The sequence below is a fragment of the Rhinolophus hipposideros genome (genome assembly GCF_964194185.1).
Source record: "Rhinolophus hipposideros genome assembly, chromosome: 12".
In the NCBI taxonomy this organism is placed as follows: domain Eukaryota; kingdom Metazoa; phylum Chordata; class Mammalia; order Chiroptera; family Rhinolophidae; genus Rhinolophus; species Rhinolophus hipposideros.
Genome location: NC_138058.1, coordinates 75,768,091 through 75,794,109, shown reverse-complemented (window position 1 = coordinate 75,794,109; position 26,019 = coordinate 75,768,091). Strand labels below are relative to the sequence as shown.

General features: G+C 49.4%; 1 protein-coding gene across 1 annotated transcript in view; it reads left to right on the top strand.

The window, feature by feature from the left end:
- The window catches only part of DCDC2C (doublecortin domain containing 2C), a gene marked incomplete at both ends in the record, with an annotated part of 118,232 nt that overhangs the window by 13,027 nt on the left and 79,186 nt on the right, over positions 1–26,019 (top strand). The window contains 6 exons of the mRNA XM_081068860.1: positions 1,909–1,985; positions 7,218–7,346; positions 13,551–13,688; positions 14,502–14,544; positions 18,100–18,226; positions 20,225–20,325. Of these exons, the coding sequence (XP_080924986.1) occupies positions 1,909–1,985; positions 7,218–7,346; positions 13,551–13,688; positions 14,502–14,544; positions 18,100–18,226; positions 20,225–20,325 (615 nt within the window). The remainder of the gene's footprint in view (positions 1–1,908; positions 1,986–7,217; positions 7,347–13,550; positions 13,689–14,501; positions 14,545–18,099; positions 18,227–20,224; positions 20,326–26,019) is intronic.

Here is a 26,019-nt window from a genome sequence, read left to right as displayed (position 1 = left end):
TTCATGAGGGCCGGCAAGCGTGTGGTGTGCCCTGTTCCCTTTCCGGCTTTCCAGAGGGGCGGAACCCTGACTTTTAGAATCATGATCGAACTTTGCAAAGTACATGACATCAGCTACCTCAATCATAAAACTAGTCAGCGGCGGCTGAATGGTTCAGTTGGTTAGAGCGCGAGCTCTCAACAACAACGTTGGCAGTTCAATCCCCACATGGGATGGTGGGCTGTGCGCCCTGCAACTAAAGATTAAAAATGGCGACTGGTCTTAGAGCTGAGCTGCGCCCTCCACAACTAGATTGAAGGACAACAACTTGGAGCTGATGGGCCCTGGAGAGAAACACACTGTCCCCCATATTCCCCAATTAAAAAAACAAAAACCCAAACCCTACTCATGGTGATTTTGTCATGTAAAAATTTCCAAACGCTGGTAAATAGCCGTCCACCCATGTTATAGACACGCTTGCCTATTTTCTCCCTTGGGAGCCCACATGGCAGCGTAAAACCAGGGCAGGCTGAGGAAGGCATAGAGAGTTTGCCCCGTTTCTATGGTCACGGTGCTGGGGGACAAAGGCGGTTGTGGCCAGCCTGCCCCTTTCTCATTCCTACATTCCTCCAGAATGACTAACCCACTAAAACTCTGACACTCCTGGGAAAGTCAGGTGAGCTCTTAAGTTGCTTCAGGCATTTTGCAAGACTGGACAATGTGTCATTTCTTTTCGTGTTACTTGTTTTGAAAGCAAACCTCTTGAGGGATGTGTGACTTCTCTCCATCGCCTGCACGAAGGCACAGAGGCTTCGGCCAAGAAACGCAAGTTGGCTGAGGGTACCAGCTAGAAAGTGACTCAGCCAGTACTGGAATCACGGACGACTCCAGACACACACTCCACAATGCTACATTGGCATAGGTTCAAATCCCCATTTTTCCAGAAAAGACAATAAAACAGTTTTTGATGGCTTATCATGTTAGGGCACTTAATAACCGTGAGTTCTTGGGATGGTCATATAACCTCTGTGATTGTTACCCAGACATTTTCCCTGGTCATGTGAGGATTAAGTATGAATGCAGATAAAGGTGTGGACGCAGGGCCTCGCGCGTCGTGGGCGTGATAAACCATAACTGCTAATTGGGGACGTGCAGCTGTGGTGAGCTCTGGTGCCTCCCGTCATGGTAGGTGTGTTTTAATTCCTCGGACGGTTGGTTAAAGAGCTCTGAACCCCACTGCGTCCTTCAGCCTCTCAGGCCAGATGAGTGACATGAGTTTTTGAAACTGTCATCAGGGTCAGACAGTCGTGGAAAACTACATTTGCTTGACACTTCTTAGGAGATTATTATGTGGAGTACAGGGAAAAAGAATCCAGAATCATATATTTAATTGTTGGAGTTATTTAATTAGGCAAGTGGCATCAGGGTTAATGAATCGGTAACATATAACATGAACAATTAGCTTGTGTCCATAATTTTATGCAATCAAGCAGCACGTGGTTTCTCAGGGTAGCTCTACCTTAATAGAATTGTGCAGAGGATACTTTCTGTTGTTTTGTTTTCAAACTCGGTCTGTAGATTCATGCTCGTTGCTGATGTTTGTGGTGTTGCTTTTCACTGTTGTACGTAGTATGAGAGTAGGATCACAGTGGACGAGGGAGTGCATTATACAATTGGCCTCGTCAGCTGTGTAGCCCTCGCACGCTGCACCTTCCCACGTGGACCTTTCCTCCACTCGATGCCCGGCTTCCACCCCACCCCCCCGTGTGGCCCTGGAGGCATTTGTCCCTGAACCCCTCCTGGGTCTCCCCATGTCTTCTGTGAGCGAGGCCCCCACCTTTACTTAGGTTTGGGGGGTGGTGCCTATAGTTCACGTGTAACAAGTGTTTGTGTGAACTGAATCCTGAAGCTTACTTCTCCTTTTTTCAGATCAAACCGGTGGTACACTGTGATATCAGTGTGCCTTCCAGATGGCAAACGTGTCATCGTCTGTGCCGACACATAAAGTGAGTACTGTATGGCGGGAGAGAAAGCACAGCTTGCGGGTCCCTCAGGTGACACCCAGCCGGACAGACTCCTTCCCTTGCCTTCCCTCTCCTCGCCTCCGGCTTCTCTGTCGGCTCACTCTTCTTCCAGGACCCCTGGGGGTCAGCCTTCCCAGTGCTACCCTTCATTCTCTCTTGAACCTGGATTTTGGCAAAGCAATCCAACTGCCACATCATTCAGAACAGGTGTCACGGGGCTGAAAATGGACAATGCAGTCTTAGGTTTCACTTACTTTTAAGCAAGCAGCTGCTGGATGTTGAAAGGAAATGTAAAAGCAACTTTTCCTCCCATAAGCTCTTACTCCCAAAAGGCTTGTAGTGTCGCAGTATGTTAAGTGTTGCTACAGGGCCGAACATGTCTCAGCCTCGGCTGCCAGCTGCCCTGGGAGCCACCGCGGGTGCAGGCACAGGGGTCCCAGATGAGTATGTCCAGGTGGACGGAGACCGCCTTTGGTCCAGTACTGGGGAAAGAGAACACACTGGACTCCGGCTGTGTGAAGGTCCACGGACTCCCTCTCTCTGTAAATCAGGACTGATGTCCCACCTACACGGGTGGGGTGCTCCCACGAAGCCCCGCCCAGTGCTCGTCATGGAGCAGGACTTCACATGGCGGTTCTTCCCGCCATCCTCCTTATATTGTGATGTTTTCACACACAGGGGTTAAAGGCCCGGAAGTGGACTGGAGACAGCACCCTCCCTTGTACCGTGCTCTGCTCCGAGGGGAGGAATGCCAATGAGTCTCCGAGTCGTGGGCTCTCAGTGTCAGAGGGACACTGGCAGGCGCGTCCAGTCCTGGGGCCTTTGTCAGCGAGTCACCTCTGCTACTTTCCGTTATGATTGTCCTTCACTCTCATGCTGATCAGCAAAGGGCGGGGAGACCAGGAGGCTGGAAAACCCCTGCGAGACCCAACAGAGCCCCAGATTGGGGCCCTGAAGGACAAAGGGACTGGTTTATTAGCCAAACTGTTCCTCTCAGTTTCCTCAAAACATAAGGATCTTTTCTTCAAAATACATTTCTTTAGGCTTCTACAAGGGGACTGCTGAAATATATTAATAAATCTTTTATAGATGCCTTTTATTAATCTGAGAGCTGTTTTGAAATAATGAAATCATGCTATTTCTAAACACTATGGGCATGTCGTTCTGAAGAATGTATAGAAATGTTGGGCATCTTTGGCTGATGGGTCTGTGGGTCTTTCCTGGCAAAGACAGGTATCCCTAAAGCCACATTTTTTTTTTTCTGCATGACCCAAGACGTCAGTGAGTCTCACTTATTTGGACAGACTTTTTTCCTACTGTAAACCATTTACTCTTGCAGCATATGCTCCATCCTTTTTATTGGTGTCCTGGAAATCCCACGAGACGGACCCAAATATCTATACAAATGCAGGATCTTTTCTACAAAGAAAAGACCTGATCAAGTTTGTGTGGACGTCTTGTAACCATATGAACCAACACACACAAAACAGTTAGGGTGGCTTTCAGAGTCTTTGATGTTGTAGGGGGACGGGTTTTGACCTTTCCTCGTAAGTGGGGGAGCCGAGGGGGAGGGCCTGGTGGCTCGTGGAGCATGAAGTCTGCAGCAGCCCGCGTTGGAGAAAGAACCTGACGCCCATAACTGTCTGGGTCTCTCAGAATATAGCTGGTCGAGAGCATGTGCATGTGAACTCGCCAGCATGGAGACTGAGGCTCCGATTTACGTCCTGGTTCTGTCACTAACTGAGCTGTATAACATGGTAAACTTTAATTTAAGTTTTTTAAATGCAGTTTTCAATTATAGGTGACACACAATATTAGATTAATTTCGGGTGTACAGCACAGTGATTAGACAGAGGTCACCCGGTAAGCCTCTGTAACACGGTGGCGTTGAGCAAACCATCGTCACATCGTCACCGACTAAAACCCGTTGCTAGATCCATGTGCTATTTCTTATTTAAAAGATTTGAAAAATATGTCCTACCTAAAATATTTCCTATTAAAATATAATATCACATTAAGTGGTGCATTGACAAAGCAGTTTTTATGCTTTTATCTTATCTTACTTCAAAGTTATTTTTAAAAATTAACTATTTTTCTTATGCCCAAAGTAATTTATGTTCATGGTAAATACCGGGGGTGCCAAAAACATGTATACACGTTTTAGGAGATGTTATCTATGCTCAAGCAGTAGTTCACAGTAATCAGAAGTGTCTGGACGCTGATGGGAACCGCTTTGAGCCCCTCTTGTAACTGCAGAAGTCAAACGTGACTTGTGTTCATCTTTTGTTATTGGTATATATTGTTGCAATTGATAGTATTTTCCTTTCTTAAAATGTGTCTACATTTTGTTGGCACCCTCTGTGTATAGTTTTAAAAGGTATATAATTAAAGTAAGTCTTCCTCCCACTTTCTATGCCCAGTTCTTTAGCGACTTCCCAGAGGCAACCAGTGCCAGTCGTTGCTAGAGTCTCCTTGGGAAGCAGGCTCTGCTTTAATGGGGATACGAATACTGCATACACTGTGTGTTTCTTCCTTTTTTTCACCACCCAATTCATCAAGAAAGTGGTTCCTTATCAGCACATATAGATAAGCTGTGCTTTTAAAAGTGGCTGCTTAGTATTCCAAAATTCAGATGTGCCGTAAAGTAACAAGGATGGGCTTTGGCTGTGCATTCAGGGGCCCCTCCTGCTTGTTACGTCTCCATCCTGGGAAATTGTTTTTGGGTGGTTTAGATGGAAGACTGATTGTGTGGTGCTAGGACCGCATGGGCCTCAAAGCTGGCATCGCAAGAAGGGTCTAGTTCATTCTTCAGCTCAACCCCCAAACTCTTAGAGATGTGTTAAGTCCATAACTCTCTCTGAACCTGCAAGTTCCTAATTTATAAATTGGATACAGCATTTATTTCCTTTCTTTACCTTTAAAAGTTAAAAAAATTCTTATATGTAGTTTTCCCCATGTTTACATGCTTATTATAAAAATGTGGGAGTCTAGAAAAGTGTAAAGATTCAAAGTCCCTTGGTATCCCTCTCATCCAAACAAGCACTGTTAGCCTCGAGGGACGAGGGACGTGTCCTCTTAGTGTTCCCTCGGCACCTGCCCTCAGGTGTCTTCACAGCATCAGCTAGACTTGGTCATTGTCCCCCGGAAATAACAAATTCTGCATAAACAATTTTAAGTGGTGGCACCATTTATTGTTGTATAGCTATGTTGTAATTTATTTAACCATTCCTCCATACTCAGACATTTAGGTTGTTTGCTTTTTTTAAAAGATTTTTATTAGGGAAGGGGAACAGGACTCTATTGGGGGAACAGTGAGTACTTCCAGGACTTTTTTTCCAAGTCAAGTTGTTGTCCTTTCAGTCTTAGTTGTGGAGGGCGCAGCTCAGCTCCAGGTCCAGTTGCCGTTGTTAGTTGCAGGGGGCGCAGCCCACCATCCCTTGCGGGAGTTGAACTGCCAACCTTGTGGTTGAGAGGACGCGCTCCAACCAACTGAGCCATCCGGGAGCTCAGGCAGCTCAGCTCAAGGTGCCGTGTTCAATCGTAGTTGCAGGGGGCGCAGCCCACCATCCCTTGAGGGACTTGAGGTATCGATCTGGCAACCTTGTGGATGAGAGCCCACTGGCCCATGTGGCAATCGAACCGGCAGCCTTCGCAGTTAGGAGCATGGAGATCCAACCGCCTGAGCCACTGGGCCGGCCCCTAGGTTGTTTTTATACTTTTGTTTTTGTAAATAATCCTACAAGAAACATCTTTACATGTATATCTCTGTCCATTTGCATGGGTTGGATTTCAGGGAGTAGAAAGATTGGGTGAGTGGTGATTCACCTGCCCATCTCACCAAGCTATGTTACCACAGCACCTTCCGGAAGATTGTGCTCACTTTTAGCTGCCATCAACTTTGTGTGTGTGTGTGTGTGTGTGTGTGTGTGTGTGTGTGTGTGTGTGTGTGTGTTCGTGTGTTTGTTCTTCGGCTAGGGCTGCCCAAACTTGGGGGCCACACAATTCAGCCCATAACTATGTGCCTGTTTCCCCACACTCAGGTCAGGATGAGAATGTATATTAAATATGTTTAAACATTTAGACAAAAATATAATATGACCTTGTTTAAACATTGCTTTCTTTTTAAATTATTATTAATAATCTATGTTTGCAAGACTTTTGGCATGAACCATTCAGGAAAACCAATAGATGGAAACAGTGTAGCAAGTATTTACTGAATAGTTATATCACATGGATGAACTGTGATGTAACTTGCACAGGACTCTCCTTTCAAGGGTTTCTTTTGGGTGGTATTTTAACATGGGAGAAACTGGACTCTGGGCTGAGGGGAAGCCTGTGTCCACAGAGCTTTGAGAGAAAGCTGATTCTCTTTATTGTACACAAATACGTTATATAAAAATTTATATTTACTCAGAAAAAAGCCAGACGTATTTCTCCCATTTTAAATTATGTGCATTGTAGGAATAAGAACAACAAAACAGCAACTACCATACATAATAAAAAATTGAGAGCCAGAATTGTAAAATTGAGCTCGTGTTGTTAAAAATACTATTCGTTACTTGTACACCTACAGAAATAAGCCTCATATTTACATTATTTCAACATGAGTCACCAGAGTTTGAAACTGTTGCCAAGTGGCTTTGACTAAGTGGCACGGCCTCCCAACACCAGGGCCCTGGGTTTTGTACCGGCCCCCACCCTGTACCCCTGCACCCCCACCCTGACACGTAGAAATAATAGAATAAAGCCACTGGGATCCTTGTGAAAGCTGCCTTAGAGCTGCAAGAATGAAATCAATTGTTTCTATTATCTTTTCAAAGGACTGCACATTATTTCCTTTGGGACACTGTCTTGGCTCAAGGGAAGGGAAAATAGCTGAATTTTTAAAGGCAAAATGTCCCCCTTTGTTTTCCAAATGGATTCAGTTTTCTTCCATGTTACCCACCGTCGTGGAGGCGCAGTTTTTAAAAAAGCAGTTTTGTCCTGCTCACCTGGGCATTTTATATGCTATGAAAAGGTATTTCCCCAGCGTTTTGTTTCCAGCGTCCACACATTTGGCCTGCGGCCCTCTGCAGGGCAGGTGGGAACTAGGCATGGGCTAGCTGTGGGTGGCCTGCTGTCTACATCCTTTCATTATATACCTTCCCTTGGATTCCCAGTGTTTCCCCCTGACACGTGAGATACTAATGGCTGCTTTTCTTTTTATTCTTACAGTGTTTTCACAAATGGACAATTATTTATTCCACCCGTACGGATTATCATACCCAAGTTCAGTCTGATGGAATGGAGTAACGTGCTGACCACGATTGGAGAGAAGGTCTTCCCTATGGGGGGCGTGCGAAAGTAAGGCCCTGTCACCTGGTGAAGACTCGGGGGTTATAGCAGCTCAGTTTTGTGCTTTTCTGGGAGAAGGTCCTGCCTGGACCAGCAAGGTCTAAGTGACCGATTGTTAACTCTGATTTTAACTCTCAGAGGCAGACAGCGCTTCCTGTCTTTCTGCCACACTGATTTTAACTGGTTTCTTTCATGATTCATTCAACAGAACTTACTGGGCGTCTTCGTCGCGCTGAGTGTGGTGCAATGAATAGGCCTCACCAGGCAGAGTCAGGCTCTCAGCCCCCACTGGGTGGGCCAACCTTCAACATTTCCTTAGATGCTGCGGTTGGTATAACGAGGCCCCTCGGTGGTCAGGAGACGCTGGGGAGTCACGTGGGCCGCCAGTGTCTGAGGCTGGTTAGTGGCAAGATGAATTTTTGTAGGAAGGAGGCAGCAGGGGGGCCGTGGCCACTGGCTGACCGGAGCCTGATGGGTCTCTGCCACCTGCATCAGGTGACCTCAGGCACATGCTTGACTTCTAGAAAATAGGAAATCATCTAGAAAATAGGAAATCGTAATAGTACCTACTTCCAAGAGTCATAATGTGTGTAAAGTGCTTAAATAGTGCTTGGTGTACAGTGAGCGTTAAATGGGACTGGTGGTACTGACTGGAACAGGCCGTCCGTTTGCGGTGAGTACTGTTCCTTACACATGACTCAGTACTACTGTGAGGAAGCAGGGAGGCCTGAGGCTGGCACAGCTGCCAGGAATCCAGGCCTCAAACCCTACAGGCCAGGCAAACGCCTTGCAACCCTGTAGCCACTGGGTTTGTGTGGATGACAGCTGGCGTGGCAGTCGTGACAGTGGACTGGAGGGTGGGGTGGGGTGAGGCAGGGGGCCCTGGGAGGACACGGTCCTGAGCAGGTGGAAGGCGGTGTGACCTGGAGGACGGGTGGTGACAGGCTGCCCCTTGTGAATGGACAGGAGGAGAAGCTGGGACAGCCAGAGGAACATGGAAGGAGGATTGCTGAGCAGTGACGAGGGCCCAGCAGGACTGGGTGCCGAGAGCTGGCGTGGGACCCACCGGCAGCCCTGTGCTGTTCTCTGACCCTCAGCTGCTGGGACGACAGGAGAAGGCAGATGAGTGGGGAGGTCAACCCAGGAATAGGTGTGGTGTGTGAGCAGGGTGGGAGGTGAAGCAGGTGGCCACAGCACTGGTGTGAGAGTGAATCCGGGACATTCCTGGGGTCGGGACCAGGGTCCTGGCTGTTAGAGTGGAGAGAGAGGCTAGGAGGGAAAGACCTCCCTGTCAGGACACCGCTGGGTGACCGGAGACCTACCACCCGGCGTGGGCGTGAGCTGAGAATGTGTCGGGAAGACTGAAATCCTTCAAGTTGAAAAGCGAGGATGTGTGTTACATGCTGAGTGGTCCAAGGATCACCTCTATGGACAGGGGTGGTCCCGTGGCAGGCATCGGGGTGGATGAGCAAAGACGTTTTCTCCTGTTTCTTTTTTTTGTCAATTAACTCTATTGAACGTAAAGTAAAATATAAAAGATTGGTTTACGATCGACAGTTGGGACACCAACAGTGAAACTGCTGTGTCTACTCGTGAGTAGGACAGACATTGTTGGGACACGGAGAGACCTGAGTGCTCCAGGGAACTTCGATGTATGAACAGCAATACTGTAAATGCCCAGATGGTTCCATAATGCAGTTATAAACGTCAGCGTATTATTCTTAAAGAAATAGGAACTAGTGTGCGGAGCAGGTAGACTTGTGTATATTTTTGCCAGAAGTCAGGAAAAACTGTTCAATTAATCATAAGTTTCACATCTAAAATGGTAGTGGTGAAAGGAAGAGAGAAAACCCATGTACAGGAGAAGCAACCAAGGAAATAGGGTATTTAGAGAGAAAAATAGGGCATGAGATCACTCAAGTTTTCTTTGTTTTTCCCTGGACTTAAATTAGTTCTTCATGGTTGACTTCAGAAAAAGTACAGAGCTTGGAACTAAAAGAAATGTGTAGAAAGTACAACTAGTAAGCAAGAAAGAGTGATATATATACAGTGTTTCATTATCAGTGGATATATTGCTTTTGAACAAAAATACAGCTGAAGTTCAACAGGTGTTAGAGATGTCATTAGTACATAGCTACATGTGTCATTACTTAGGTAAGGTTAGTATGGTCCAGCTGAGGTTTCTGTTAGGACTTTGTCTTGTGTCAGAAAGAAGGAAAGAAAAAAGGAGGGAAGGAGGGAAGGGGTCAAGGGTAGCTCCCAGCCTTTCGGTCAGATACCTGGGTGATTGGTGGTGACAGTTCCTGAGATGGGAAAAGTGGAAGGGGGAGTGTGTTTTCAGGGAGTTGATTTTGGGGCTTGTGTAGTTTGAGATGATATTGGCCATCTAAGTAGCGATGTGCCAAGTGAGCTATGTGAGTCTGAAGGTTTGGGAAGAGTCAGGTTGGAGGAATAAACTAGCGCTGTGTCTGCATAGTGGATGGTATTTGAAGTTGTGGAGCTGGATGTGGAGAGTTGGTGTTTGAGGGCATGGCTAAAGGCTGAGTCCTGGGGCACAATTACTCAACAACCCCACTCAACCTCAATGATGGGGACAGGTGGGCTTGCCATCTCTCATCTCTCCCGTACTATGTTTTAAGCTTCTTAAAGCTTGAGACTGTCTGGTGAGTTCCTGCTTTGTAACCCCTCAGTAGTGAGGGGTTACTGGCTGACTAACTACTGTAACTACTGACTAACTGGCTGAGCTGACCTCTGGGACCCGAGGACCATGAGTCCAGGTTTCAGGGTGCCCAGGCTAAACTGCACCCAGAGATTTTGAAACCTCAGCTGAAAATCAGATACGTCTTTGAAGAGCTACATGCACTTAAAAAGGAATCTTGTTAAAGATAATATATCAAAATTCCTTTAAGGCAGACTGTATATTTATTTTGGGAAAATAGCCAAATTGGCTTTCTATTGAGAAAAGAAAGGATTAAGGAAAAAAATGACATTTTCCACTATATCCCCATCCTTATATGAAAAGAAAATCATTTAATCATTGACATTTTTATAATGCCTTCCAGGTTACAGAACAATTTGCCAAATGGTGCTTCATTAGCCCTCACACCTTCTGAGATAGGTTATTATAAAAACACCTAGTGTTGACTGAGTGTTTTATAGTGAGAAACACTGTTATTTATATACATGACCTCCCTGGGCGCCGCTGTTCCTGTCACTCATTTCCACATAGTTCGCATGTCAGCAAATCCTGCACTTCTGTAATCATCACGTGTAGGCTCTCACGTGCTCATCCATGAGCGTGTGAGGGAGCGTGCCCCACAGACGCACACTTCCATGTCTCCACGAGCAGAATTTTCTTCTAGAAAAGTCTTCCTGTTTCATGCCACTAGCAAATTCCAGTTTACTCTTCATGTCAGCCCTGTCCACTCAAGGAGCAGACTTAGAACCTCTCCTGTAGGAGCAGAGTTGGAGGGAGTGTCCCCCAGCCGTCAGCTCTTATGCTTGGCCCCAGCCAGGTGGCCTCTGGCCCAGTGGGTCTGAACCACGGGTTGGCAGCTGTGGTGGTCACCCAGCTCCTTCATCGAATCATCGGAAGTCCTGTTCTTTGGCTGATTTTGTGTCATCACTGAATGAAGAGAACACTTACGTTCTGAAAACACCCAAACCGCTCATCTCCTCGCAGGCCTCCTTTGACTTGGATGAGACCCAGCGCTCTCCTGGTGAATGCTGGGCCACTGGAGCTGAGTGTTTGCAGGGCCCGTTGGTTCCCAGGACCCACGCTGACAGCTCACGTCTGGCATGCTCCTCCCTCCACCCCAGGCCGTCAGCTCCACTCACTACCCTTCTCGCTTCTGTAAAAGGCACCATCAGTTTGAGGCCTTCCCTCCTTTTTTAATTCTGTGAAATTAATCTTCATTATTTCTACACACACTTCTTCTCTTCTACTCTTTTGACTTATTTTGGGGGTTCTTATTATCTGCATTTGGCACTTGTGCTCATTCTTCTTTCTTTCTTTCTTTTTTTTAAACTTTTATTTTCTTCCCCTTCATCCGTCTCCCCCTGCCCCCACTCTGGTTCAAGCTGTTATTTCTCAGTCTAGTTGTGTAGGCACAGCTCCCTGACCCACGCTGGTGCTATGGGCCTTGTGCTCCCCGCCGGCTGAGGCAGTCAGTTGCCGGTCGGTTGGCCACTCACAGCAGCTCATGGCAGCTCACAATGGCTGCCGGCCACTCACGGTGGCCACTGGCCACTCAGGCAGCACAGCTCACGGCAGCCCAGCTCCAGGGAGAGCCATTGTTCACAATCTTAGCTGTAGAGGGAGCAGCTCACTGGCCCATGTGGGAATCGAACCAGCCATCTCGGCAGTAGGAGCACCGCGCTCCAACCACTTGAGTCACCAGGCCGGCCCCTCATTCTTATTTCTTGACTTCTATATATTCTATTTCTTATTTTGTGCTTCCTTCTGGAAGAGTTCCTTGACTTTGTCTTCCCAGCAGTAATTTGTTTCTTACCTTAGCCATTCTACTGTTCATCTCATTATCGTGTTCTTCATTTCCACTATTCTTGTTTCAAGTCAGTATTTCTACTTGTTTCTTTTTTACGGTTTGTTGTTTCATATTGATAATATCTCCTGCTATTTCTTTTATAACATTTTTCATTTTCATGTTACGTCCTTGGTCCATCTGTTCCAACACTTCTGCCTCGGGGGCATCTGCTGAGCTCTCCACCCTTTAGAGCCGAGTCTCCAGGCCTCGGGGCAGCGGCTCTGGGTGGGGGCACCTCCTCAGGACTGCAGCCGGTCAGCCCCCTCGTCCCCTCAGCCCCTCGCCTGCTGAGCACGTGTGTGCTTCCCTGATTTCTCCTGGGCACTGATCGTCCCAAGCTAGGGCAGGAGAACAGGATTCAAAGCGCTGCTTTTCCCCTGGAAGCCTGTGCTTTGTGTCACAGGTGCCACTTCCCTACACCCTCCGGTGGCTTCTCCCAGTTCTTTCCCAGCTTGAAGTCCTTCTCGTTCCTCCAGGGTTGGCCTGAGGTGGCCGTGTCGTACAAGCTGAACACCTCGAAGTCAGCCTCGAGGCTGGGGCCTCGCCCTCTGAGTGTTAGCAAGCATCCGGGTGCTTCTGAGGCACGCTGAGGACACATGCATAAATTCTGCATGTGCTCCCTTTTCCAAGTGCTCTCGTTCCTCCTCTTCTTTCCGTCCTGTGCTTGCACTCATCATATTCATGGCCGATGGCACCTCTGGCTGGCTGTGACCTTTGTCTCCTTGTGGGGGACTTTTTTCCCGTCACACCCCTCAGCCCACTGTTGCTTAAACATAGTGCTCACCTGTCCTGCTGTGGAAATCGCCACTCACGGAGTCAGTTATAAATGCCTGTCCTGGAGTTCCAGGCTCTGGGAGTTGATGTTCGACTTCCGTGTCTCGTTTCACATCTGTGACCGTCCACCCTGTGTCCTGGCTTTTTGCACAGGCCCCTCCTGCTGCACCTGAACTTCACGTGAGGACATTCTGCCCAACCTTCCACCCGGCACGTTCTCCCACCTCTATGACGCCTGCTCCTGCGTGTCCCCTCACTCCTCTTGGAAGCCCCGCACTTGGTCCTTGGCTGGCCACACGTGTCTGAGAGGTTTCAGCACTTTTGACTTTGGGGAAGCAGTGACTCTCTTATTCCTGTTTTCATCCAAGGCAATGTCCCCCTCATTGTCTAGCACATGAGAGGTGCTCAGCCCGAATAACTGAATTCTCTCTCAAATAAATGAATTAGTGAGTGAACATGTGCCAAGAAAGGGACAGGATAAAAAGCAGACAAATGTCAGTCTTTTGGTGGTTATAAAAAAGAATGTTTGCTAATAAATGTTGGTTTGTTTTCCAAGTATTGTTATAACAATGTGAGCCAATTTGTATTAATTTTAGCTGCTATTAGTTAAAATTAACTGATCACCAACCAAGAGCTTAAAATGCTCTTGAGGGCCTCTGAGTGCTTGTACATAATTAAAAATACACTTTAATTAAAACAATCTAAACTGGAAAGTGCGCCTAATCCTGGATGAGCACCCCGCCCCCGGTTTCATTAGCCCGTTGGGTTGCGCTGGGTCACGAGTGCGCCGGAGCCCAGTGGCACACAAGTGCTCACAGCGTCTACATACAGTCACCCCAGCCCCGATGCCGCTGGCCTGAAACCTCCAACCCATTTCTTCTCTCTCTCTTTGCAGATTGTTTACAATGAACGGACATCTTTTGGACAACTCAAAGGATTTGCAAGACAACCATTTTTATGTGGCGGCAGGCCTGGAGACCTTCAAATACTTCCCTTACTGGCAGTGCCCCAAGGTCCCCGCTGACGTCCAACAGTGAGCACAGTTGATCCTTTCCTTCCTGCGTTGCTAAAATTGGCTTTTCCCCGGGTCTTCCCCAAATGTGGCCAGTTTGGCTACCGGCGAGTTTTCTGTAGTGAAACTTGGTATTCTCATTTTATATGTGATATAGTTTTAGATTTTTAAAATCAGGCATGGAGGGACTCCTGCGGTTTGATGGGTTCATAAGGACAGGGAGATCTCGTGTGGAGTCCATTGTCTTCTCCCGGGGGACCCTGGGAGTCTTAGAGGTCAAGAGTCTAAGTCTCAGTGTGCAAAACAGTTGCAGGACCGGCCCTGGGACACGGGGTGACGGCCTGTGCTCCGTCAGCATAAAGCTTGGTTTTCCTTACCTAAAATGCGGAGTTTGCGTAGGGGCGTCAATCTCTCCTGGGGAAAAACACGGTGACTGTGACAGTGGCCCAGCACTGTGTGTGTATGGACACAAAGGAACTGGAAGGAAGAGGAAGACATCGGTGGGAACTCCTGTCCCCTCACCTGAGAGGAGATGACTGTCCTTCTTGGTGTCTCGTAGACTTAAGCCTGAGGGACGTCCCGCGGCCTTTTCCTGAGGCAGGAAAGCCTTGGATTTTCAAAGCTTTCCAGCAAGGAAGTTGAACAGACTTCCTTGGGGGCCCTTTCTACCCCTGAGGCTGGGAGGCCATGTGAGCCTGTGTCCTCTGGGGACCGTAAGCTGCCCCGTCCTGGGCATTCCTCCTGACAGCCAAGGCTGCACTCTACAATTTTACAATTCAAGTTGGTTTTGGCCGAGCTTCACACAGTTCAAGCTGACTGTCTTTTGTCTTTTAGAAAGTACACGGATATCGAGAAATACTCACAAAGAAAGAAAAAAGTAAGTACTTGTTAAAAAGGAAAGACAGCAACCTGATTGGTCTGGGTGTCTCCTGGCATTAGCACGGACATGTCACAGGCGAAGTTTCCCCGCGCTGTAGGACAGAGCTGCTTGGCACTGTTTGGTGGCCGGCTGAGTCCTGGGAGTGAGTGAGTTGGAGACTAGGGGTATAACTGAAGCTCAGAGCCTAGAACAACACAGTGAGTGTGAAGATAAAAATACACACAGATCTCGGGAGAGATAGGAGTGAAAGGGAGCCGTCTTGTGCAGCTGGGTGTGCCCGGCGGGAGCTGGGGGAAGACGTTTCAGGGAGATGTGGCAGCTGGACTGAGGTACTGCGGTGAGAAATAGCGCTCTCCGGGTGTGTGCGTGTGTGTGTGTGTGTGCGTGTGCGTGTGGGTGTGGGTGGTTTGATGTTACACCTTAAAGCTTGAGAAAGAAAGGCAAGGAAGTGTGAGGATATGAGACGGGAAAGGCAGGTAGAAACCAGAGCTCAGAGGCCTTTACATGTCCTTGTAACCTGTTCCTGTGGTGATCTTTGCCTCTACCCATCTTATAAAACCGTGTTAGTGGCTTTACCGGCACCACTGTTTATGCATCAAGGCTGCGGAATGCTGCTACTTGCTGGTCTCTACCTTTCTGGCTCCTTAGCTGGGGCACCCTCCCACCCCCCAGTGTGACATCTGGCTTGAGGGCTCTCCAATGCCTTCATCCACCTTTCCCGCCGTCCACCAACAGGCAGGATTTGCTTTCCCCGGTTACAGCTCCGATCTCTAACCATCTTTAACCACCCCTGACTGCTGGCCGCAGCTCAGGATTCGAGCCTGTCCACCCATTGACGCACAGGCCTTCAGCTCTGACAGTCCTTGAGTCCTGCGTGCCCAGCACACTCTGGAATCCTCAGGTCCTACAGACCTCATACCACGCAGGACAGACACTGTGATCAGTCCCATGGCATCTGGGTGGCACTGAGACAAAACGTGAGGGAGTGCCATGCCTGGCGCAGAGCTGGGGTGTGTGTGGGGGTGACACTCAGGGGGACCCACTGTGTGCCAGCTCCAGAGTGGCCAGAGAGATTGTGTGAAGCCAGTCTACGTGCACTACTCTTCTGAGAAAGGCTGTCCTCCTCTCAGACAGTGTCCACTGTCTCAGCTGCACGCCCAGGCCTTTCGTGTCTGTTTCCAGTTGTGTCACACGTGTGTGGGCATGGGGACATGCACGCCTAGTCATCCTGACAGCTGTGGGTCCACAGACGCTTTGTAAGGTCTTCATGTATTTTTTGGGAGTTATTACATTTTCTTCATTTAAGTGGAATGATGTAAATATTTTGTTGCTTTCTTTTTAATTTTTCCAACTTACATTACAATTTGGTCTGTGTAAGTAAGATTATCCACTTCAGTGAGAGTCGTTTCAGCTTCTTTGAAAGCATCTTACGTCAACACTCACACAGGCATCAAAGTCAAGTGTGGGGATTATGGTGGGGAGCTGGAAATTTTCACGTCCTGTGTCGGTGTTGGCTGGAGGGGACGAGGCGGGCTGCTCGGGAGGAGCTATTAGCCCTGACCACGTGTCCACATCCCAAGGAAGGAGACAGTGATTCTGGGCCTCCAGCGGTGGTGCCTGAGAAGGATCCAGCGTGGGAGGGGTGCCCTGCGTCTCCTTATGCAGAGGCACCACACAAAGCCTCCTTCAGGTTCTTCCTAGAAAACAGGCCCGTGTTCTTCCAAAGTGCCTGTGTCAGGAAACACAAAGGAAGCCTGCGGAGCAGTTCCAGGTTAAAGGAGATGAAGGGGACACGACATCTACATGTCACATGTGATCCCAGACTGGTCTTCAGTTGAGGAAAAATCCCACAGAGGACATTATTTGGACAACGACAGAATTGGAGTGTGGATGGTAGAGTAGCTGGAAATATTATTTTGAGGTTATTTGTAACTGTCCTGTAATTACATAAGGCTGTCTGTGATGTTAGGAAACACACCCTAAGGTACTAGCTAGATCATACATCTTCAGTATTAACTAACGAATAGTGGGGAAGAGATGTGATGTATGCAACGTACTCCGAGATAGCTTAGAAAAATAGCACGTGTGTACGTGTGTGCAGGTGTGTGTATGTCTGTGTGCACGTGTGTCTGTGAGGAGATTCTTGGTCTCCACAAGTGATTCCTAGGACACCCCCCACCTTCCCTTGTCTGAAGGGTCCCAGGTTTTCCTACCTTTTCCACATGTGCCCACGCGGCTCATTGCATCAGCAAGGACTTACTGGGTCGCTGTTATGATCACCTCGTTGGACACGCACACACGTGGAAAGAGCCCACTCTTTGTTCAGCACCAGGAGTGCACCGATGGCAAGGCCTGTATTCTGGTGATGACAGGAGGAAGTGTTGTAGAGACACACACAGGGACCTCTGAGGTCAGGCCTGGCCGGTGACTCGAGGGGTGACAAGTCCTAGGCTGGCAAGCAGGGCAGGATGGGAGTTGCGAGTGGCTAAGCTGTGGTAGAAAGGTGTGGGGTGCCAAAGCCTGAGCGGTGAAGGGGTGGGGCGCGGGATGCGGGGTGGGGGGAGCAGGGCAGCAGGTGTGCGCAGAGGCCACAGGTCGCAGTGCTGAGGAAGCGGCTGCATCCAAAGTCATCCTACAGTTGGGACTCCTCCTTCAGGCGTGTGAAGGTGGATGAGCAGAGCCGTCCCAGCCGTGCTCACTTGTTCTTATCGACTGTTCTCGGCTCTGGGAGTCCATCACTAGAAAAGCAGCCAATCAAACAAACAAACAAAAACAAACTGGCCCTCCTGGCGCTGCTGACGAGCCTGTGGCGAAAGATGCAGCAAACGTCAGAAGTCACCTGTAGGTTCCATGGGGACTGTGGGAAAACGTGAGGAAGGGTAAGGAAGGGGCTGGGAGCCACTGGCTGAGAGGAACAGGGTGGCTTGTCCTCACTCATGACGTGACAAGAGGCCAGGCCAGCGCGGCCCTAGGTTTTTCCACAGTTCATAGAAACAAGGTGTTTTAAAACCTTGCATTCCCATTATGCGACTATTACGTAAATGATGAGATTAAAGAATACTGTTGGGTTAATGACAGTGTACCCACTCGTCCCCGTATCCTGCCGTCCTGGAAGTTCCTTGTGTGCCCAGGTCGGAGTGGGGCCATCTCGCTTCATCATGCCGCAGCACCTGGGGTGACAGCTGGTAGTCCAACGTGGGCGGTCTGGGTAGTTCTGTGCCCTTGGCTCTGTGTCATGGCTGCTTCTGTGCCCTCGTAATGAGAGTGGGTGGTATTTCTCTGTCATTGTCCTTTGAGTGTATTTCTAAGATAATAAGACACATAGCGTCTTTGTCTTAGAGACTAGAGATATGGAAAATGATTGCATCAAGCCGATGTCAGTGATGCTAAGAAGAATCATATAGATTTTTAGGACCAGACGGTGCAGGAGTGGCGGGATCTGAATCCCCCATTTCCCCAAGGAGTGGCGTCTGTCCCTGATCCTTCTCCGAATAGCTGGTAAGACGTAGACACGGCTGTTCCTAACACTCTTATTCTTAATCTGTGCCCTAGGGGGACCCCAAAGGAAAAGAACCTCACAGACAGGGCAGCACTGCACCTAAAACACAGGATTCTGTCTTTTACGCCAAAGAAGAAAAGAAGAAAACAGTGGGAGAGCCTTTAGTCCACAGCGGTGCAGGTAATGTGACATTGTGACAGTCCCTTTCGTGGTCGGACATAAAAATGCGACCATGTTAACAGTGGGTTCTTAGACCAGTTTCTTACTGCAAAGCTATGCTCTGTACGGTCTATTTACTAATAAAATGGTCAGCCCGTAGGGCCACGGTGGGGACAGTAGTGACACAGAATTCCAGCGCTGAGAACAAGGGATGCCATCCACGATGATCAGAGTATTTCAGAGAAGCCCTGTCCTCCACTCGTATATGGCAGGGGGTCGGGGGACATTTTCCCTAAGGAACAAAGACACAGGAAATAGCCCAACAACAAATCAACCCTTTGGGGGACATGTGAAAACAAAAAACCAACTGAATTGTTTGGGTTTACTTTATGCCTGTTAGAGACAGTAAAAAGATGAAACTTTGAAATGATTTTAAAGTGAAGTAACTGTATACACAGGACCTGTCAGTGCCTCTGCTACTGCACCAGCCCCTCGCCAATTACGGGGTTTGGACTGGGTGCCAGGTCACGGGTTGTGGGGGTGGGTGGCCCTCCCTTCTCTGCAGCATCTGACCCGTTGGGAAGCCGTTGGACCTAAAACCTCTTTACCTTGGCTTTCATTGCCATGCAGTGCACCTCGGCTTTGTCCTCTGCTGTCCCCTCGCTCCTGCTGATCTCCAGCTGCCGCCGGGGTGCCCCGAGCGCCTTCTCCTGCTCCTGTCCCTCTGCTGGTCCTTCCAGCTCCCATGAGTGCGTTGGGCACTGATGGAGACACGGGCTGTTTCGACGTGGTTCCCCCTTCACGCTCACAACCCAGCAGACATGTGAGCACGTAGGTCACGCTGTCCGCCTACAGCCTGACTGTGGTCAGCTTGGTTCTAAGACCAGAGCCTGTGGAACCTGCCACCTGAAATACTAAATCCACAGTAATAGAAAATGGAACCACCACGTGACATGTCTTGGCAAAACACACCCTGCACGAGCAGCTCGGGCTACCGGACACACGCCAGCCCTGCCTGTGGGCAGCAGCTTGGGCAATGGGGCTCCAGTTCCCCATTGAACGGGTGACCCTGGGCAAGTTCCTTATCTGCAAACGGGCCAAGTGGGCTTGCCCCATGATTGCCTGAGCAATAATGGCAAATGCATAAAAGTGCCTGGGACTCGGGCTTCTGGTGAATGCTGCCCGTCACCTGAGAGCAGGGGGCTCCTCCTGCGGCGAGGGCCGGGGAGGGCAGTGAAAGACCAGCACAGACTGGTCAGGGCTGAGGGAAGCCCAGGACGCTTGACCGAGACGTGAATGGGACTGTGGTCGGAGTTCCCACTTTGGACCATGGAATTCGTCTGTGGCCCCATCTGTGGGCCTTTGGGTGTTGGAGGAAGTGGCTGGCCCACTTTATCTTCTGCTGTCACCTGTTGCTTCTGACTGACAAGGGTGAGCATAAACTTTTCAAGAACCTTGGAATTTTATAAGCATTTATCACATCCAATTGCAAAGCGAATTAGAATGATTCTTATTTGTCAACTACCTTGAGGACATGACCAAGCCCAAGTTTAGCACATAGTTTGTGAAAACTCATGTTCCAACCCAGGTCTTGAAGTGATTTGAAATTGCAAAGTTGGATGCCCTTAAAATCTGACTTTGATGTCAGGCAGGTTGTGTTTTGTGTTTCTTTCTAACTGAATTAACTGGACACACGCTTGTTGAACGTTCAGTCTTCCTGTCTCTGGAATAAGTCCCATGGTAGGTGGGACAGAGCCATGGGTCCAGGATCTTTGTGGGGACAAGGACATATGCAGACAAAGAGACATCTAGGCCCTCCAAGCCCCTGCCTGGACTGAAGCAAAAGCAAGGGCTATGGCAAACGAGGTGAGCTGGCCAGTGGGGCCTGGGGTCCCCGAGCCAGGCTGTCTGACCGTGACACAAGAAGCTCAGAGGATGCCAAGCTGTACCTTGGTGTTGGGTCAGAAAATGTACAATGGACATTGGTTTGAAAACCCTATCTGTATTATTTTTCTCCAGAAGGTGACGTGTATAAAGCCCAGACTCCTAACATAGAAACCCAAGGGGCACCGGAAGTTAAGGAGGCCCAGGACGTGCAGGTGGAGGTGCCTGTGGACCAGGTGGGTTGCAAGCATTGCTCTGTCAGCCCCTGTCTGCCTGCTTGCCTCTCACCCCCAACCCCTCCCCAAGCTCTCCCTGGCCTCTGGAATGTTCTGGGTCCCCTCCAGTTGGCTATTTCTCGTCCTTCAGATCCTATGTCACACATTTTCCCATCTGCCCATCTTTCCCTCATATGCTATTCTGCTACCAGGACCCTTCTTAACACTTGTCATGGTTTGTGACTGCGTATTTAGCTCTGTCATTCTTGCATTACTGTCTCTGCCCCATTAAGCTATAACCCCATAAGGTAGGAAAGGGTCTGCTTTGCTCACTGCTATGGCCTTTGTTCCTAGTAGAGTTTGTGGCAGATTGGAGGCCCTTAATAATCATTTGTGGAGTGATGGAGTGACAGACAGGATGATGGAGTGATGGCGTGACAGGATGACCAAGTAATGGAGTGACAGATGGGATGACCGAGTGATGGAGTGGCAGGATGACCAAGTGATGGAGTGACAGACAGGGTGACCGAGTGATGGAGTGACAGGATGACCAAGTGATGGTGTGGCAGGATGACCAAGTGATGGAGTGACAGACAGGGTGACCGAGTGATGGAGTGACAGACGGGATGATGGAGTGATGGAGTGACAGGATGACCAAGTGATGGAGTGACAGACAGGGTGACAGAGTGATGGAGTGACAGACAGGGTGACCGAGTGATGGAGTGACAGGATGACCAAGTGATGGAGTGGCAGGATGACCAAGTGATGGAGTGACAGACAGGGTGACCGAGTGATGGAGTGACAGACGGGATGATGGAGTGATGGAGTGACAGACGGGATGATGGAGTAATGGAGTGACAGGGTGACCGAGTGATGGAGTGACAGACGGGATGATGGAGTGATGGAGTGACAGGATGACCAAGTGATGGAGTGACAGACAGGGTGACAGAGTGATGGAGTGACAGACGGGATGATGGAGTAATGGAGTGACAGGGTGACCGAGTGATGGAGTGACAGACAGGGTGACCGAGTGATGGAGTGACAGACAGGGTGACCGAGTGATGGAGTGACAGACAGGGTGACCGAGTGATGGAGTGACAGACGGGATGATGGAGTGATGGAGTGACAGGATGACCAAGTGATGGAGTGACAGACAGGGTGACAGAGTGATGGAGTGACAGACGGGATGATGGAGTGATGGAGTGACAGACAGGATGATGGAGTAATGGAGTGACAGGGTGACCGAGTGATGGAGTGACAGACAGGGTGACAGAGTGATGGAGTGACAGACAGGGTGACAGAGTGATGGAGTGACAGACGGGATGACGGAGTAATGGAGTGAGAGAATGACTGAGTGAAGGCAACCATAGGCCGGTTACTTCCTAGCTTTCTCACCTTGGACCTCAATCTGCTTACCCAGGTGATGGGGCTATAACTCCATGCAGGTGCGTGTGGGGCTAAGTGAAGTAACACACATGTAAGTTCCCAGCCCAGGGCCTGTGAAGCATTTCCCTTCTCCTGGCTTCATGGGGAAATGGAGTGGGGTCCTATGGAGGGTGTAGGGGGAGATGTGGGAAACAGGTGAAATGGGAGAGGGAGGCACGGGAGAGTGAGAAAGGAAGGGGTGCCGACATCAAAGCCTTGTGCCTTGGCTTTTTCCTTAAAACCCAAGCTAACAGTGTAAATATTTTTATTGTGCATTTAAGCATTTTGATAGTAATAAGTAAACTAAAACATTTTAGGCAGTTACTATTAGATCAAATTTATCATTTCCCGTCCAACACTGATAATTGTTGTTGTTCCATTACTTACTGTGTGTTTCCTGGGTTGCAGACAGCATGTCTGACACGAGTGTTAAGCACAGGTAAGAACAGGTAAAACCCCAGGTAAGAACAGGTAACACCGCAGTGTACAGTGCACACGCTCCTATGTTCCCGTGGGCAGCGTGTTTGAGTCTCATTGTGATGGAACCTGTGGAGGGAGCTGGGTCACCCCACAGGGCATGCGGGGAGAGGAAGAGGAGCATCAGAGGGTGATCAGTGAGGGTGAGGGGGGAGGCTGAAGGGCAGTGGGGAGCCAGCCAGCAGGCGACGACAGGCCTTCAGAGGCACAGACAGGCTGGTGGTGTTACTTTCTGGCTCTCGATTCTTCTTCACCCCAAGGAGGGCTGATGTCTCAGTGAATAGACTCTCTAGTTGTCAGGAGTCAATATTAAAGCAAGTTCCGTGGCCTTGAAGCACCAGGAGACAGAGACTCTCACCTCTGACTGCATCAGTTGGCATCAAGACTTGTTTAGTGTGAGCTGGGGTTGCAGCTCTTCCTGTCACGCGTGATGTATGTGGTGTGTGACCAAATGAGAGCTGGGGCCTCAGGTGACGAGGGACTGCTGCTACCTGTGGTGTCAGACATGAGGGACTGGAGAGAGCAGAGCGCAGGGAAGAACCTTCCTGCACAGCCCAGCTGGGGAAGGGACCGTTGTCACCCCCCTTCTCATTTCCTGACACATAGTAGGTGTCCAGTAAATGTTTGCTAAATCCCACTGAACAGATGTGAGAAAGTCCCACATGGCTGGATAAAGGCTGAAACGCGCTCCGGTTAAAGTGAAGTTCATACCATCTGGATAGACCCATGGTGCCTGACTGACCCCTGCGGTCAGTCCTTTTGGGAACGGCTGCCTTTCCTCTCTTTGCTTGGGGCCTCACAGTGCATGTTACCGTGTTCAATGGTTCAGAGAAGTCCTAGAGTTAGAAATGCTTCCTGAGCTTTTGGTCAGCCTCACTGCCCTCCGAAACACAGTGCCGGCCCTGCCCACGTGCAGTTCTGCACAGGTGGGGACCCCCATGGAGCAGCAAGACGGTGTGGTTCCCAGGGCCCCGAGAACCCTCTCTCATCACAGCGGTGGACGCTCTGCTCCTGGGCAATGCTGGCGCTGGGTGGGCGTCTGCATCACAGTGGCCCAGTCACCTGGAGACCCACGTCCATGGTGGGTTTTGTGTGTGTGCTGGGGGAGTGCCTGGTGCCCAGCCCCCGGTCCTGGTTTCCCTGTGGAAGGAGGGGAAGGTGCCCTTAGGACTTCCAGTGCGTCCGTCAAGGAGGGTTCGGACTTAATAAGAAACCACTGACTTCCTGGGGAGCTGTAGGGCTTCCTTTGGGTTTCTGACTCATTGGACTCAGGTTTGCGTGGAGCTGATTGTGCTTCCTCCAGCTCAGGGTCACTGTAAAGATACAACGTTACCAAATATGACATCCCAACTAATGGATTTATGACTTGAGACCCAAACCTAGACGGAAGAAGGGAACCTCATGAAGTAGGACTCCTCCACATCTGAAGGGGGTAGTTGTCACCCCTGATGCCTGTTAGCTGCAGGGGATGAGTGGCCTCACTGAGGCCACCGAAAGACTCATGTCCCCAAACTCCCACTGCTGAGTGAGGAGCTGGAGTTAAGGTGTTGATGAACAAAGAAGGTGGGCCGTCCTTTGCTGCTATGAGGGGACATCACGGAATGTTCCCTATTCTGTGACGAGGAGCAAGGAGGACAGGGTGGGCTCCTGAAGCTTCCTTCATCCCAGGGCCTAGAAGCTTGTCCCCAGCTCCTCCAAGTCCGTCCGAGGAGTCCCAGAAGCTGTGCAGAGAGGGGTGGTCAGCACTTTGGAGCATGGCAGGGAGTGTCAGGAACCGAGAGAGAAAGAGACGTCACAACTGCTTTGAGGCTACTTTTCCCCACAGCCCAAGATGGCTGCTAACTGTGCGTTTTCACCTGTGCTCTGATTTCTAAGATGCTCCTCCTTTTCCTGATTCTGTCTTCTATTGCTTTCTTTTTAACTTACCCACAGAGCAAAGTCTATACTTCCGGTCGTACACTTCACTGTCTACCTTCAGTTTGTGGTTTTCTATCAGCTGACACCTGTGGCTCATTTTCCACACAGCCCCTCTTTCCTGCATGTGTCGGGACCACATTCTTACGCTCCAGGACTCCTAGTCATAAAAGCTCATTCCTGAGAACAAACTTGACATTGAAACCCTCAAGCAATTCTGTTGATGTCTGTCTTTGGCTCGTTGAGAGAAGCAAAATCAAGGTGCCCAGTTAGAGAAACTGTATTTTCAGTAAGCTGAGCGCCTTTGGTTACTTACATCATGAGTGGTGAAGGTTCACAGTCACTGACCCCATTTGTCCTGAACCAAGTGGTTCTGGAACAGGACGGAAAGCTGGTTTGTGGGAAATAGGATGAAAGTGAAAGGGTGAGAAAGCCAGGGATTGAAACCCTGGAAGCAACGTGGCTGTTGGAAAGTGTGATACTGCTGGTCGTCTGTTGTGACGTGGATTATACTCCATCTTCAGTCACCCTTTATGTCTTCAAATCACGAAGGTCTGGGTCCAGTTCTGGCCTCTCCTGAAATTCACTCACATTCAGAGTCCCTGAGAAAAAAAGCGCCTTCTGTAGATGGTCCAGCAACCACTGCTCAGTGCGTGCCATGCCACCTTCTAAGCTGTTACACTCGAGGAAGAGCTGAGAATGAGACACTAAGTCAAACTAAGTACTAATTAGTCAGTCCACTTTGCGTAATCTCTGAATTGTTTAATTAGAAAAAACAGGATGGAGCTTTAAACTGTGGGTCCTTTCAGGCGTGCGGAGTAGCTCACACCAAGCTAACGGCGGCCCGTGGGGATCCACTGAATGCGTAAATAAATAAGCAGTTAGTGCTTTGTCCGTTATGATGCTTTCAGACCTAAAGAACAGAAAGCCTCAGAGAGGTGTCTATGAACAGTAGGGAACACGCATCGCACACGTGATGGAAGTCTGGGGCCTTCCGTGTAATGGGAGCTTCCAGAAAGGACCGGCTTCTTCCCAATGCCCCACCCTTCCTTCCTCAGCTCTGGGCGGCACATTGAGACATGTGATCGTGGACAGGAAGAGTGGAGAGACCATCTTCTTCCCTCTGCCGTTTTTAGGAAGTGAGAAAGGCTCTCGCAGGGACCCCCAGACACCCACCACCTGTCTCTGCCTAATTTTTACCACGAGCCGGGGAGGTACAATTGACCTTTGGTGATGTAGATGAATCAACATTTACTTCTGGTGTCTGGAAAGAGGCCCAGACTCCCCTGAATTATGTGTAGTACCAGGGAAAAATTACAAACAAGGTAAGGAAGGGCTATGAGAGAGGTAGCTATGTGTCTGTCTGTGACTATTTACGGCACCTATCTTCCCCTTCTTCACAATGGAATGTCCGTCCTCCTACCTTCTCCCAGGCTTTGAATCCTATCCCCTGACAGCTTCTCAGGAAGCTGAGCTGTCAATTATTTATTCTCTTTTTCTTTTTTTTTGTATTTCGACTTCTCCCTTTGTTTGAACCCTCCTGGCTGGATGCTAAACATGCTGAAAGCACTCCTGTAGCCCAACGACGCTGACCCCTCCCTTGGCCTCACTCCTCTGTGGGCAGCACCAGTCCTGTCACTTATAAGCCAGAGGCGGTCGCTCCTCATTCCCTTCATTCCCTTCTACCCCCGCCCCTTGGCCTCTTCTGGCTTCTGCCCATCATGACACAGCACAGCTCTTGACCTCATGCCCCCAAATCCAACACATTTCTCCATTCTCATCACACTTGACATTCTGGGCCACTCTCTTTTCCCTGAAATATTCTCTTCCTTTGGCAAGACCCACCCGTCGCCCAATTTCCTTCCATCTCCCCAGCCACACGTTCTTTCTTCTTAGGCT